Source organism: Aegilops tauschii, chromosome 6 (assembly GCF_002575655.3).
Source record: "Aegilops tauschii subsp. strangulata cultivar AL8/78 chromosome 6, Aet v6.0, whole genome shotgun sequence".
Classification (NCBI taxonomy): Eukaryota; Viridiplantae; Streptophyta; class Magnoliopsida; order Poales; family Poaceae; genus Aegilops; species Aegilops tauschii.
This window is the reverse complement of record NC_053040.3, coordinates 108,554,061-108,568,018: the sequence shown is the minus strand read 5'-3', so window position 1 is coordinate 108,568,018 and position 13,958 is coordinate 108,554,061. Positions and strand designations below refer to the sequence as shown.

Genomic DNA, 13,958 nt, shown 5'->3' with positions numbered 1-13,958 from the left:
GACACAGGCTCTCTCAGTCTCTTTTCTGAATTTCTCTCTCACACACGGGCTAACAAAAAAAAGAGGATATCCCCACGTTTCTTCTCTGTCCCTTCAAGGCCTTCGTCGCTCTCTGTCTTCTGAAAAACAACTCTTTTTCTCTCCTCTGAGTCCTCTCTCCTCTCTCTGACAGCCTCTCTCTCCTTCCATTCCAAAAAATGGCTGTCTCTCCTCACCTTTCGACTCTCTCTTCACTCAAAAGGAATAGAGGAAAAGATACGTAGAAAAGAACGACATGACGCAGTGTGTGAACGAGTTGACAAAACAGCTTGGTTTCTATGAAAATGGGTGACAGTTGAAAAGGACTGAGCAAGGGAATCTCATGTCATTGCCGCTAGGCGCATGCACTCGTCTCTGTGCTGTCACTTCAACGAGCACCGCGTGGGCTGCAAGACCTCCTGCCAGGCCTAGTCCTGCCAGCCCTGTCTCACCTCCCGCCGCTCTTTGTCTCCTTAATAAAGCCTGCTAGTTAGACTGGTACTGCAAAGCGCCTGCATGTGTAATGTAACTAGCACGAATCTTGTACTCGGCGAACGGACCAGATAACCGGGTGTCGGGGCACCCGGGTTTCATCACACCTTTTCGCACACACATATTGATAGATAAGTTCCTTTTGTTAGAAAACGAGAGATAAGTTCTTTCTCAGAAGTAAGATAATCTGACACGTTCATAGGAAAATCTAATCTAGATAATGCTTCTCAAGTGAACACAAGTTGAACCATCCTTGTCTTCTGCTTGACAACGCACCTAGCAACATGAAACTAATTTCAGGCGAGTACAGATAAATCTCTGATTCATATGCATTCTTACATAGGGGCGCAGTGCTATGCTACTGAACGGAATATAGAACATAAAGCCATCACTTGCAAAAAAATCCAGAAGATCAACTCTAACAGCACATAAAACTTGATAGATAGGTTCTGTTCAGAAGGAAAGCAATCTCACACATTCATAGGAAAATTTATTTTGATAATGCTTGCAAGTGAAAATAAAGTTGAATCATTCTTGTCTTCTGCTTGATTTTTTTTAAAATTTTGTTTTGGATAATTTGCTTGATGATGCAGCTAGTAACATGAAATTGCTTTATGGTGAGTCTAAAAGCTTCTATCAGAAGCTTAAGAAGTTTCTTCTATCACAGGTCAGAGGACAAAAAATATTTAGTTTGTATTGGTTGGGGTGCGCCTGGCATGGGCAATAGTGCAACGTCCAAGCGACACATGAGGGCCCCACTAGCAAGCTAGTGTGGTGGACCCTCCCCCACAAAAAATAAATTTAATATCATTGTGGACACATGGCCCACATATCAGATATTAAACTGATAAGAACAGATACTACACTTGATCTTAGCCAAAAGGCCGAGAAAGGTATGCTTTAGATTGCTGGCCTCCTCCTCATCTTATAGCTCTCCTGGACAACTGAGCTGCTTGCATGGGCAAGGTGGGACTAAACAAGTTAACAAGGAGTCATATTCGAAACCTGCGTCTGCGTTTTCCATATCATTGCTCCCGTTTGGACTTCTTGGCCCAACTAATGAATAGTAGGCCCAGATGCCTGAAGTGCTCAGCAATTATGTGGCTTAACTCAGTCATGGCCCGATCATGCTAGTACATCATTATTAGTTGGCCTATCAGCATTTGGGTGCTCAGGGATTTAACCTCAATAACTCGATGAACCTGTGAAAGCTATTGAAACTACATCTAAACTACCCAATTATTGTTCCTGTCAGTTCACTGTGCCGTATTACATGGTTACAGAGTCCTTGCCACTTCCTGAATTTATTCTTATTCAGAACTGTATTGGCAGAGATAATTTTCTTTCTCTTATTTGATCCAAACCGAATCACTCTACGCTGATGAATGCCTATATATGCTGCCATCAACTGGGAAGAAATTAAAGTGCAATCCGCATGAAACACCATGGTCAACACATATTAATTACTGCCGTGAGAAGACTGCAGATCGGCCTAAGGTATCACCATGGCAGTTGGCTACCTTGTTTTGGCAGACAATGCCGTTCATGAGTTTGCCCAGTTCGGGCGTAACATTATCACGACAAGTGCTGCAGCTCACTGACCTAGCTAGGAAACTCCAGAGTGTCCAATCCAACCTCCCCCGCATGCCTAGCGCCAGCACCATCGCTTGCGCGCACAAGCAAGGACCCCTCACTCCGTGAATCCGTGTATATAAGGAGTCGTATGGGCTCACCCATCTTCTCATAACCACACCGATCGAGCCAAGAACATTGCAGTGCGTGAGGGAGTGAGAGAATGGCGGGTGGCAAAGCCGCTCTCCTGGTGGCCCTGCTCTTCCTGAGCCTGGCCTTGGAGACCCAGCAGGCGGACAGCGGCGGGTACGACCCCGCCCCGACGCCGCTCACCACGTCCCACAGGAAGCGGCGTCCGTCTCCGCCGCGCCCTCGCCCCCGCCCTCGCCCCCGCCCACCTACACCTCCCACGCCAACGCCGCCCCCGTACACTCCGTCCCCTCCTGAGCCTGAACCCACGCCGCCCCCGTCCCCTCCGTCCCCTCCTGAGCCTGAGCCCACGCCAACGCCGCCGCCGTACACTCCGTCCCCTCCTGAGCCCACGCCACCCCCATACGCCCCGGCCCCGATGCCATCTCCCTTCCTCGAGCACGGCGCGGAAGCCGACTCTGCTGGCGTACAGGCCGCCGCCGACTACGAGGAGCCGCCATCGACGCCGACCTACAAGCCCAGAGTCTAGGGCTGTGAGTCCCTGGCAACGCATGCAGGGCCATTCTCATCGGAGATCTAATAGTATGTAGTCTGAATAATAATGCAGATTGCTTGGTTACCCGCTGATGATTTGTGTGCGTCCAGAGTTAGCGTACTATTATGTGGATGTGGGTGTTGCTACTGTTGTGGTGTTACTGTAAAACCATTGTCTGCTATAATATGGAAATGGAAATGGGAAACTGCATGTGGTGTGTCCTCTTCCTCCGTTGTTCAACTTCAACAGCATGAGTTCTTTGCATGTCGAAACAGTAAATACTATGGCAAAACCATGTTCTGCAGGATGCCCATGCCACGCTTGAACAAATACGTAAGATCAAGCTCTTAGCTGTGCAAATAAGCCAGCACCGTGGCGCACGCTAAGTTGCTAACCATCTGATGAACGTTTATCTTTTCTTTTTTTATCTCATCCCGATGAACATTTTCCGAATTTACATGAATTGTCCAAGGGTAATTAAACTGTTCCCTGTGAACCAACTTATAATGTTTAATTTGCATGGGAGCCAGCCTACGTGAAGCACGTTTCACTGCGCCCGCTTCATTTCAAAATGAATGTTTGTTTTTCCACAAGTCAGCGACCTAAATCATACCCCGTTGTAGCACCAAAAATGAGAGAAACACTCAACAGAAAGAGAGCAGAGAAACCCACCTTTGTCTAGCAGCAGGGTGCTTATATTACTGTATACTTGCACGGTCTAATTAATGAGGGCGAGAGGTTTTCAATCCATATATATTTAGTACGTGCGAGATCGACTTCAAAAAATCTGACCGCGGTTAATGGATTGGAGGAGAGAGAGCCAATGCAAGTGAAGGAAGATAAGGTTATCAGTCAGTTGAACAACCTCTCCTTTCGGCTGGACATGGTAATGTGTGTCACCTCATTTCTAGGACTACTCGGTGTTACTCGTTTTGTTCAAAGCTAACCTAAATTAAACCTTGATCGTTTTGGTATGCATGAAACCAAACGGGTATGGAGCACTGAAACAGATTGTGCTTTTTTGAAAACGGTTGACGCCCTCATGTTGCGTAAGTGAGAAGAATGGAATCAATTTCTCACAGGAAACATTTCAGTGCTTTTAAGCATATATCGAGGGAAATGCATATGGACGTGCACATGTGGGTGCTTGAGCTGTCCACACCCCCTTTTACTTTGTGATCCCTAAAATATAAAGTAGGTGTGAAATGTTATTTCTTTCTATGAAATCGGAGACATATTGAAACAATCAAAACGAAGGGAGTTAAATCAACGGTGAAATTATTAAAATGGAGATTGTAAGTGACATTACTGCAACTGTACGTGAAATGTCTCAAATTCAATTAAATAAGTAAAATTAAACAATAAAATAACCGACATTCAAATATGATCGAAACAATGAGATCTAAACTAACGACGCTTCTCAAAACCGTTCTAGATTGTTTACCTTGGCCTGGTGGACATTAATCAGTTCCGGTCGGCCTTCACTTGGGAGATGTAGGGTCAGTTCTTTTCAAGCTTATAAATAAGTCAAAAGAACTCGTTTTGAAGAGGTAGCTTGACTTATTTTCACGGCTATTTTCTTCACAATAAAAAAACCCTGGGGAGGGCAGCTTCCCGCATCTTAGAGCATCTACAGTCGGGCGTCTCAAACCCATCTCAAACGCCCGGGCGAACGAACCGGTCAGTAACCGATCACGAAAAACCGACCTAGTCGGGCGTCTCAAACCGGCCTCAAATGCCCGGGCTGTCCGGCGCCCCTCATATCCAGCCCAAAATGTAGGGCGGATATGGGGTGGCCCTGTCACGCCCGGGCATGTCCGCCACGTCAGCCGGGCCCACCACCGACCTCGCGGCGTCCCCAACAAAACCCAATTCGTCCCCTATCCAAACCCTAGTGCTCACTTCACTGTCCTCTCTCGCTCCGTCCCCTCCTTTCCTCTCCAATTCCGGTATAATCCGGTGACATGTCGAGCTCCGGCAACCACTCCGGCTCCGACTCGACGTCGACGAGGAGCTGGCCCTCTGCATTGCGCTGGAGCGGTCGAAGGTGGACACCGGGGGAAGCTCTAGATCTGTACGGTCGCCCCTTCCGTGCCGGCGCAGCGCGAACGCCAGACATGGCCCTTCTCGGCCCACAGCAGCTCCGCCAGGGCAGCGCAGTCCGCTCCACCCCCGTGCCGCCCCCTTCCCCCGCCGGCCACTGCTCGCGCATTCAACGTGAGTGCTAGTGCCCGCTCCATCGGCCCGCACGCGCACTCCGAAATTGGAGGCACGTCTCGTCACGAGAGGCAGGGGCAAGGGACGCAGACGGAGCAGTCCATGTGCCGTTGCTGTGGGCTGCCGGTGGAGCCCGACGAGGACGAGCATTTCCTCGCTTGGGTCTACCGCCGGTCGTTGGCGAGGCAAAGGACGCTCGCCGCCTACGTCGGAAGAACGTGAAGGCGCTCCGGCTTGCCATTGAGCAGTCGAAGCATGAGGCGGCTCGGGTAGCCAAGCTCAAGCAGCGCAGGACAGGTCCGTCCGGCGGGTGAAGGGGCTAATCGTCCTCTCCGACAACTCCGACGATGACAGCGACATCCACAGCTCCACCTTCAACGACTCCGATGATCCACCACCTGCCGCTGACGCCTACAGCTACACCGGCTACCAGAAGGGCAAAGGCCCAGCAAGGAGGTGGTGAATCTTTGCCGTCTTCGTCGTTAATTTCTAGTTATTTATGCCTCTAGTTAGAACCTGACCATTGTATGTGGATTATGTGAACTTTGAGTAGCTGTTGGAGATCCATCTATGATCTTTTGGTGATCGATGCATATCTATATATGCTCATTTCATAATCTGTCTAGTGATCTACGTAATTTACGTTCACGTCGCATGAGTAGTATGGATATAGGGTATCGAATATGAGGAGTGTGGATGTGAATGACTCACATTGACGAGTGCCCGGTCAGTGCCCGCAGACGCACCCGAGTGCTTTTGAGGGGCCGAATTTGGTGCCCTAGCTGTAGGTGCTCTTATCTATACCTAATAATAAAATGGCTATTGCTTCTGGCAGTGCGTCACGGAAATTTCCTCTAAAGAATATTACCCACCAATGCCATCTATAAGTGATAAAAAAAGTTCCGAAATTTTTTAATATTGAGAATTTTGAAACAAAATGTTTAACAAATCATAAAATGTTTGTGGATTCAAGAAATGTTCATGATTTTATAAAAAAAAAATGTTTGCTTATTAAAAAAATTGACACTTTGAAAACAAATGTTTGGGGAATCAAAAAAATGTTTATGATTTTTTTAAAAGTTCATGTTTTTTTATGAAATTGAACAAAATTTCATCAATTCAAAAAATGTTCATGAATGGAAAATATCCTAAAAATTTAAACTGGTCCTGACTTACAAATAATTTATTCATTCATAAAATGTTTCCTAATTCAAAATACTTATCTGTACTTTGCTGCATCACCGTTTTCTCTTCAAGGGAAAAACCAACGCAAGCTCAAGAAGTAGCAGCGCCCCCCCCCCTTCCTTTCTCCCATGAGGAGGGGAAGGCATGAGGGGCTTGCCCCCCTTTCCTTCTCTAGGGCTGGCGGCCAGGGAAAGGGCGCGCCAGCCCCCTTGTGGGCTGGTGTGTGCCTCCCCTTGGCCCATTAGGCCCATAGACCTCCCGGGGCCTCTCGGAACCCCTTTCGGTGATCCGATGACTACCCGGTTCACTTCAAAACCTTTCCGGTGTCCAAATAGCATCGTCCTATATATCTGTCTTTACCTCTGGACCATTCCGAAGCTCCTCGTCATGTTCATGATCTCATCCGGGACTCTGAACAACATTCGGTCACAAAATCACGTAACTCATATAACACTATTTCGTCAACGAATGTTAAGCGTGCGGACCCTACAGGTTCGAGAACTATGTAGACATGACCAAGACACCTCTCCGGTCAATAAACAATAGCGGAACCTGGATGCCCATATTGGTTCCTACTTATTCTACGAAGGTCTTTATCAGTCAAACCTTATGACAACATATGCGAGGTCTATCGGTATGTTACTTGCCCGAGATTCGATCGTCGGTATCTTCATACCTAGTTCAATCTCGTTACTGACAAGTCTCTTTACTCGTTCCGTAATACATCATCTCGTAACTAACTCCTTAGTCACTTTGCTTGCAAGCTTCTTATGATGTGTATTACCGAGAGGGCCCAGAGATACCTCTCCGATATACTGAGTGACAAATCCTAATCTCGATCCATGCCAACTCAACAGACACCTTCGGAGATACTTGTAGAGCATCTTTATGATCACCTAGTTACGTTGTGACGTTTGATAACACACAAGGTATTTCTCCGGTATCCGGGAGTTGCATGATCTCATAGACAAAGGAATATGTATTTGACATTAAGAAAGCAATAGCAATAAACTGAACGACCGTATGCTAAGCTAACGGATGGGTCTTGTCCATCACATCATTCTCCTAATGATGTGATCCCGTTATCAAGTGACAACACATGTCTATGGTTAGGAAACCTTAACCATCTTTGATCAACGAGCTAATCTAGTAGAGGCTTAATAAGGACACGGTATTTGTTTATGTATCCACACATGTATTTATGTTTCCGATCAATACAATTCTAGCATGAACAATAAACCTCTATCATGAATAAGGAAATATAATAACAACAACTTTATTATTGCCTCTAGGGCATATTTTCATCAGCTCCGGCTTGCCATTGAGCAGTCGGAGCATGAGGTGGCGGAGGCGGCTCGGGTGGCCAAGCTCAAGCGGTGGCACGACAGGTCCGTCCGGCGGGTGAAGGGCTCATCGTCCTCTCCGATGACGACAACGACATCCACAGCTCCACCTTGAATGACTTCGATGATCCACCACCTGCCGCTAACGCCTATAGCTGCACCGGCTACCAGAAGGGCAAAGGCCCGACGAGGAAGCGGTGAATCTTCGCCGTCTTCGTCGTTACTTTCTAGTTATTTATGTCTCTAGTTAGAACCTGGCCGTTGTATGTGGATTATGTGAACTTTGAGTAGCTGTTGGAGATCCGTCTGTGATCTTTTGGTGATCGGAATGTGCATATCTATGTCCGTTTCATAATCTGTCTAATGATTTACGTAATTTATGTTCACGTCGCATGAGTAGCATATGGATATAGGGTAACGGATATGAGGAGTGTGGATGTGAAGGACTTAAATTGACAAGTGCCCGGTGAGTGCCCGCGGACGCACCCGAGTGCTTTTGAGAGGCCGAATTTTGGTGACCCTGGCTGTAGGTGCTCTTATCTATACCTAATTATAAAGAGGCTATTGCTCTGGCGATACGTAACGAGAATTGCCTCTAAAAAATATTACCCACCAATGCCATCTATAAGTGATAATTTTTTTCACACAGAGAAATCCTCCGCCTGGGCCGTCCCATGCAGTAGGGACCTCCTATACTACGGTCTGCACTCTGGGAGACGACGCAACGCGCCCGTTTGGGCCGGCCCATGTCCGGACGACCTGTTTTATAAATTTTGTTTTTATTTTTTATTTTTCTCTTCCATTTTATTTTTTCCACTTTAAATAATTTGGTACTTTAAAAATTTATGTTTTTTTAAAATGAGAATTTTGAATTTTTTTAATAAATCATCAAATGTTTGTGGATTCAAGAAATGTTCATTATTTTATAAAAAAATGCTTACTTATTCAAAAAAAATCGACATTTTGAAAACAAATGTTCGGGGAATCAAAAAATGTTCATGTACTATTTTTTAAATGAAATTGAACAAAATTTCGTCAATTCAAAAAATGTTCATGAGTGGAAAAATATCCTAAACATTAAAAAACTGTCCGCGACTTACAAAATAATTTATTCATTCATAAAATGTTCCCTAATTCAAAAAATGACCATGCATTTCAAAAAATGTTCGTTAAATAGAAAATGTCATGAATTTTAAAAATTGTTCCACCAATTTCCATAAAAAATTTCCTCGATTCTAAATGTTTGCTGATTCAAGAAAATGTTTACAAAAATGTTCACAATTTCAAAGAAAATGTTTGCAAATAGTATAAAATGTTCATGAATTCAAAAAATGTTCTTGATTCTAGAAAATGTTCGAAAATTCATAAAAGTGTTCATGAATTTGAAAAATGTTCACGCTTTCAAATATGTTCATGATTTCAAATATGTATCTTGGTAATGCAGCAAAATTTGATCATGTCCATTGAAGATTATGATTTTTTTCTTCTTCCGTATAGTTGCACGGAATTACGCCCAAAATGCCACCGCGCCCTCCCAGTCCGATGCGAAAAAATAGCGCAGCGCAGCTCGCCCCGTATTCCTCTCGTCCCTCTCCTCTGCAGTCTGCACTCAACAAATCCTAGGTTTCACCGCCGCCGCCGACCCCGCCTCCAGCTGCCTTTCTCAACGCCGACGAATGGACGCCGGCGGTGCTGGGTAGACGCGCCCCTCCTCTGTCCCGCGCGACGGCCGCACATCAACCGCCACGGCGTCGGCTGCTGGAGCTCACTCCCCAGGCTGGCCGGGCTGAACCGCTGCGGCAAGAGCTGCTACCTGCGGTGGATCAACTACCCCCGCCCCGACCTCAAGCGCGGCTGCTTCTCGCAGCAGCAGGAGGACCACATCGTCGCGCTCAACCGGATCCTCAGCAACAGGTCTGCACAACTGCAAATTTACAGTGCAATGCGTTCAGTTACAATTGCAATTTTTCAGTGAACTTTGCGTACGATTTTGCAATGCGCGGAGATCGTTCGAGCAGAGCGAGTGAACTGAAAGATTTGGGAGAACATGTATACCGATGCGCGTGCGCGTACATGTGTCTTGAGACAGTAAATGCTTGTTATTTTTTTTAGTGTACGAACAAGATTAGTGCTGCTATATGAGTGTATAAATATTTGTTGCTATATAGTGTGTGAACAAAATTCGTGCTTGCATATGATGTTCTGCCATGAAGGAAGAATAGATGATGTGGGTCTGACATTGTTTAATTTCTGCAGTTCTTGTATCTGTTGCTATATGAGTGTGGGTCTGACCATGAACAAGATTAGTACTGCCATGAGACTATGAATTGCCATGGTTGTATAGGACTCATGATGTACTGCCATGAGTATAGGGTATATCAGAATTAAGCTAGAGGGACAGGAACCGAAAATAACTCGTTGGCTTATTCTCAGGGACTTATTTCCACAGGAGATTATCTGAGGCTTATTTTCACATGAGCTTATGCATAAGCCACACCTCAAAAGAATTGGCCCTTATTGCGTTAGCAAAATCTTATAGGTTATGGATGGATAATGTTTTTGTTTGTGATGCAAAATCTGATGGGTTCTAGATTTTGTTTTCCATTGCGTTCTGCTTGTAGTCGTATGTGAACGAAAACAGATTGATTATTTATCGGTGTTTGTGTTGTCGAGAGATGTTGACTGAATCTGTTTTCAGAATCTGATTGTGATTGCGCTTCTTTTGGCTCACAGCCTGCAACCGTTTGCAGTCCTAGCTATAGTGCCGCATAAACTCCAACAACCGTTTGGATAATATTTTTGTTTACGATAGCAAAATCTGATGTGTTCTTGTTGTAGCCGTATGTGGGCAAAATTGGATTGATTATTTACTGGTGTCTGTGCTGTCGAGAGATGTTGGCTGACTGTTGTCAAAATCTGACCGTGCATGTGCTTGTGCTGTTGTGCTTTTTTTGGCTCACAACCTTCAACAGTTTGCAGTCCTACACATCGCAAAGGGTATGACGAACTTTTCAATTTTCAGATCATCCGAAGTCTGTCAAAGTGCGTTGACTTAACGGTAGCGCCGTACATGGCAAAAATAGAAGAAAACAAATGACGGGTGGCATTTTCATAAATAGCACTAAAGCAATGTCATTGAGCAAGTTTGAGCTGTAACTAGTAGCATTGTTATAATATTTTCTACTTATCAGAACTCAGCTGACAAGTCTTGTTCCTTTGTAGGGGGGGTCGGGATGACAAGTGTTGGAGCAAGCACAGCCACCAGCCAACATTGTTGCAGTGGGTGTGGCGCTCAGAAAGCCTATGTCCTGCCCTGGGAGTCGCTGAATGCTGATTTGCTGAAGCTGATCGCTTACCGGGTACTCTCTAGTGACCTGCTGCACTATGTCTGGTTCCGCGCGGTGTGCAAGCAGTGGCGTGCCAACACTCCTAGCCCACGCGGCTGTGGCGTGGTAGACCCGCGCTTTCACCCACGGCAATGGATGATGTTTCCGGAGGGCAACGGCCTACACCCCGGCCACCCTGCATTGGGCGGCTACATCCGCTTCCTCAACATCTACAGCGGCATCTTCATCCGCGTGCACCTCCCGTGCTTCGAGGACCACTCTGTGCTTGACTGCCCCGATGGACTCCTTCTCCTGCAGCGCAAGAAGGATGCTGCTATCTGCCTCCTCCACCCCTTCACCGGTGATGTTGCCGAATTTCCTCCCCTTGCCTCCCTCTGCTTGTACATGAGTAAGTTCGGGATCTTTCTGAATGGCCCTTATGATCTTCGACTACGGATGGTCCACGCGGCTGTCTCCGTCCATGTGGGTGGCAGTATTACCATCATGGTTGCGCTCAGCCACGCCGAGCGCATGGCGTACGTATCCACCGGTGACAAGCACTGGACTCACACAAGCTGGATGATGACTGGCATGAGGACAGCACTGCCATTCCGTGGCAGCCTCTACATGGTGAGGAGATCGAAAAACAAACCCTCACACATCATGCGCGTTAATCCACCAGATAGCTCCAGTTCCTCCTCGTGGCCGTCTACACCGCCACATGTCCAGCTAATCTGATGGCTAAGCCTTACCTGGTGGAGTGCAATTCTGAACTTCTTCTGGTCGGCTATACCGACAGACACTTGCAGCTTGTGGTTATCCGGCTTGCTGACCTCCTGCTCGGAGTCCCTGCCACGCCATTGACAAGCATCGGCGACCATTCCCTGTTCATTGGTACTTGGAGCATGGCTGTCAACTGCAGCAACCTACCATCCGTTCAGGGGAACTCCGTCACCATCCTCAACCCACCTAGCAGCGGCCGACTGGGGCAATATGATCTGGGCAGAGGTACCTGGTCGCCGCTGTGTGATAGAAACTTCTACACTGTCAGCGGCCCCATACCGAGGCCATACAGTCTTGTCCACCACATTGTCAGTTGTTGCCAGCGTCTTTACTGGATCAATGGGCACATCTGGACCCGCCACCATTACTCTGAACATCGTTGGCATATAGTCGCTGTAGTACATAGAAATGTTTGCACAGTCTGCAGTGATCAGTTGAAGGCTATTCATGCTTCCAAGATCTACGTTGAATGTCTCGGCTTTGCAGGTTATCAAACAGCTTCGTGTGGTACGAACATATGGCGACAGATGGTTTAGGATGTATTTGGCTGTGTGTTTGCCTCTACACTTTGTCTACTTTTGTCAAGACATTTGAGTCTAACTCGGATGAATTCGGAAATATGCTGGGTTGCCTTTATCATTCTGTCGTTCAACTGGGCAACACTGATTTTTGTGTAGCCACTACTGCACTGTGACTCCACTTGTGGGCCAGGTATGGTACTTGCTGAATATTAACTCCTGAATCTTGAAGACGCTGAATTGCATATTTGTCACGCCAGGTGCTCTAAACTGCATACCTAGGAGTTGTATATTTACCATTTTCTCATGTTGCTCCGGTCCAACTTGACTACTACTATGTTATACTCTTTTTTTAACTTTTGGAGCAAGAGTAGAGTAGCGCCCAGAATGAAGGAGGGGCCAGCCATTGGATGAAGGAGGGGCAGCCCAGATTAGGCACTGTAGCAGAAACACTGTAGTTGGCAGTGTAGACGAACACTGTAGATCAGATACTGTGGACGACCTCGTGTACACGGGATCATCACGGACGGAGCCGAGTTTCATGTTCAACTTAATCACGAGAGCGGCTATTCAAGTAAGAACTCAACTCTGGAACATCACCGAAGAAGGGCCTCCCCTTGGAATAAGCTTCTTGCTTCCATGCTAGTTTCACAAGAAAAATATGTTGCCACTTGCATCATGTACCTTTGTAATTTTAGATCGCCTTGTGATGCTAAGCGTTACAAGGAATTGGACAATAAATTGTAAAATACATTGTTGACTAGCGGTGCAGTGCTACTCTATCGCATTAAATAGACAGACAACCATGACTTGCTAATATTCTTTTTTTTTTGCAGGGGAAAATCTGACACATTAATAGGCAAATTTGTTCCAGATAATGCTCGGAAGCGAACACAGGTTTTAATCATTCTTGTCTTCTGCTTGATGATTCACCAAGCAAAAATAAAAGGTTCATTTGAGTATATAAAGAACTGATTCAAATAACAAAGCATCAGGTCCATTAAGCCATTCTTGCCTACAGAAAGAATTAAAATTAAACACTAAAAATTAGTGAGTACTACAACACAAGCACCAGCAATGTTATCATGATTAAAAATAATTCCTTTCAAAAGGCTAAGAATTGTTTAATTTGTATTGGTTGGGGTGCGCCTGGCTTGGACTGTAGTGCAACACCCAAGCGACACGTGAGGGCCCCAGTGGCAAGCCACTGTGGTGGACCCTCCCCCATAAAAAATAAATTTAATATCGTTGTGGGCACATGGCCCACATATCAGATATTAAACTGATAAGAACAGATACTACACTTGATCTTAGCCAAAAGGCCGAGAAAGGTATGCTTTGAAACGATGCTCCTCATCTACTTTTATAACTCCCTCGGCCGCTCTGCCCCCTTCGGCGAGCGAGGTGGTACTAAACGTCATTAGGGATACCTGCCTTTGGTGTTCCCTTTTTTAGGCAAGCCTCTGGTGTTCCCTGTCATTTCAGCGTAGCAGCCCAGAGATGCCTCGAAGGCCCAACAGCGTGGCTTCTTAATTCTCATATTCTCGGCCCAATAACTTGGAAAACTTGAATATAAAACCAAAAGCTTCGTCATTCTCGTACATGACGTACATCAGAAGATTGCACATAACAGAACATCTCCTTTCTTCTTCTTTTTGAACTGAAACATCTCCATAGCCCTTGCTTTGGTGCAGCTCATCTCCTTTCTTGCGGGCGTACATGCGAATTTTCAGGTCTTCTGATGTGCGGCAATACAAAACGCACAAATACAACATATATTCAGTAGTAGTCAAAAGACATCATAAATGATGATTCCGAG

At 46.0% G+C, this 13,958-nt stretch overlaps 1 protein-coding gene and 2 non-coding genes across 4 annotated transcripts; 1 reads left to right on the top strand and 2 right to left on the bottom strand.

The window, feature by feature from the left end:
- Positions 1-1,210: 1,210 nt before the first annotated feature.
- Positions 1,211-1,407, bottom strand: LOC120967742 (U2 spliceosomal RNA). Its single transcript, XR_005761459.1, has one exon. It is a non-coding gene; the product is annotated as a U2 spliceosomal RNA (small nuclear RNA).
- A 7,690-nt stretch (positions 1,408-9,097) lies between these two features.
- On the top strand, positions 9,098-13,127 carry LOC109783832 (uncharacterized). 2 transcript variants are annotated; one of them, XR_012187306.1, is made up of 3 exons: positions 9,098-9,426; positions 10,735-12,713; positions 12,976-13,127. XR_012187306.1 is itself a non-coding variant. In XM_020342425.4 (2 exons), the coding sequence occupies exon 2, from the start codon at positions 10,746-10,748 to the stop codon at positions 11,574-11,576; it is 831 nt and encodes a 276-aa protein (XP_020198014.1). In that variant the 5' UTR covers positions 9,142-9,426; positions 10,735-10,745; the 3' UTR covers positions 11,577-11,847. The 2 variants fall into 2 exon arrangements, 1 of the variants encoding a protein (XP_020198014.1); XM_020342425.4 differs by lacking the exon at positions 12,976-13,127 and having other exon boundaries at positions 9,142-9,426; positions 10,735-11,847.
- Positions 13,128-13,277: 150 nt separating this feature from the next.
- Positions 13,278-13,474, bottom strand: LOC120967739 (U2 spliceosomal RNA). Its single transcript, XR_005761456.1, has one exon. It is a non-coding gene; the product is annotated as a U2 spliceosomal RNA (small nuclear RNA).
- Positions 13,475-13,958: the final 484 nt, after the last annotated feature.

Bases quoted from the DNA above. Each gene is read 5' to 3' on its own strand.
- LOC109783832 (XM_020342425.4), top strand. From the start codon at position 10,746: ATGACAAGTGTTGGAGCAAGCACAGCCACCAGCCAACATTGTTGCAGT.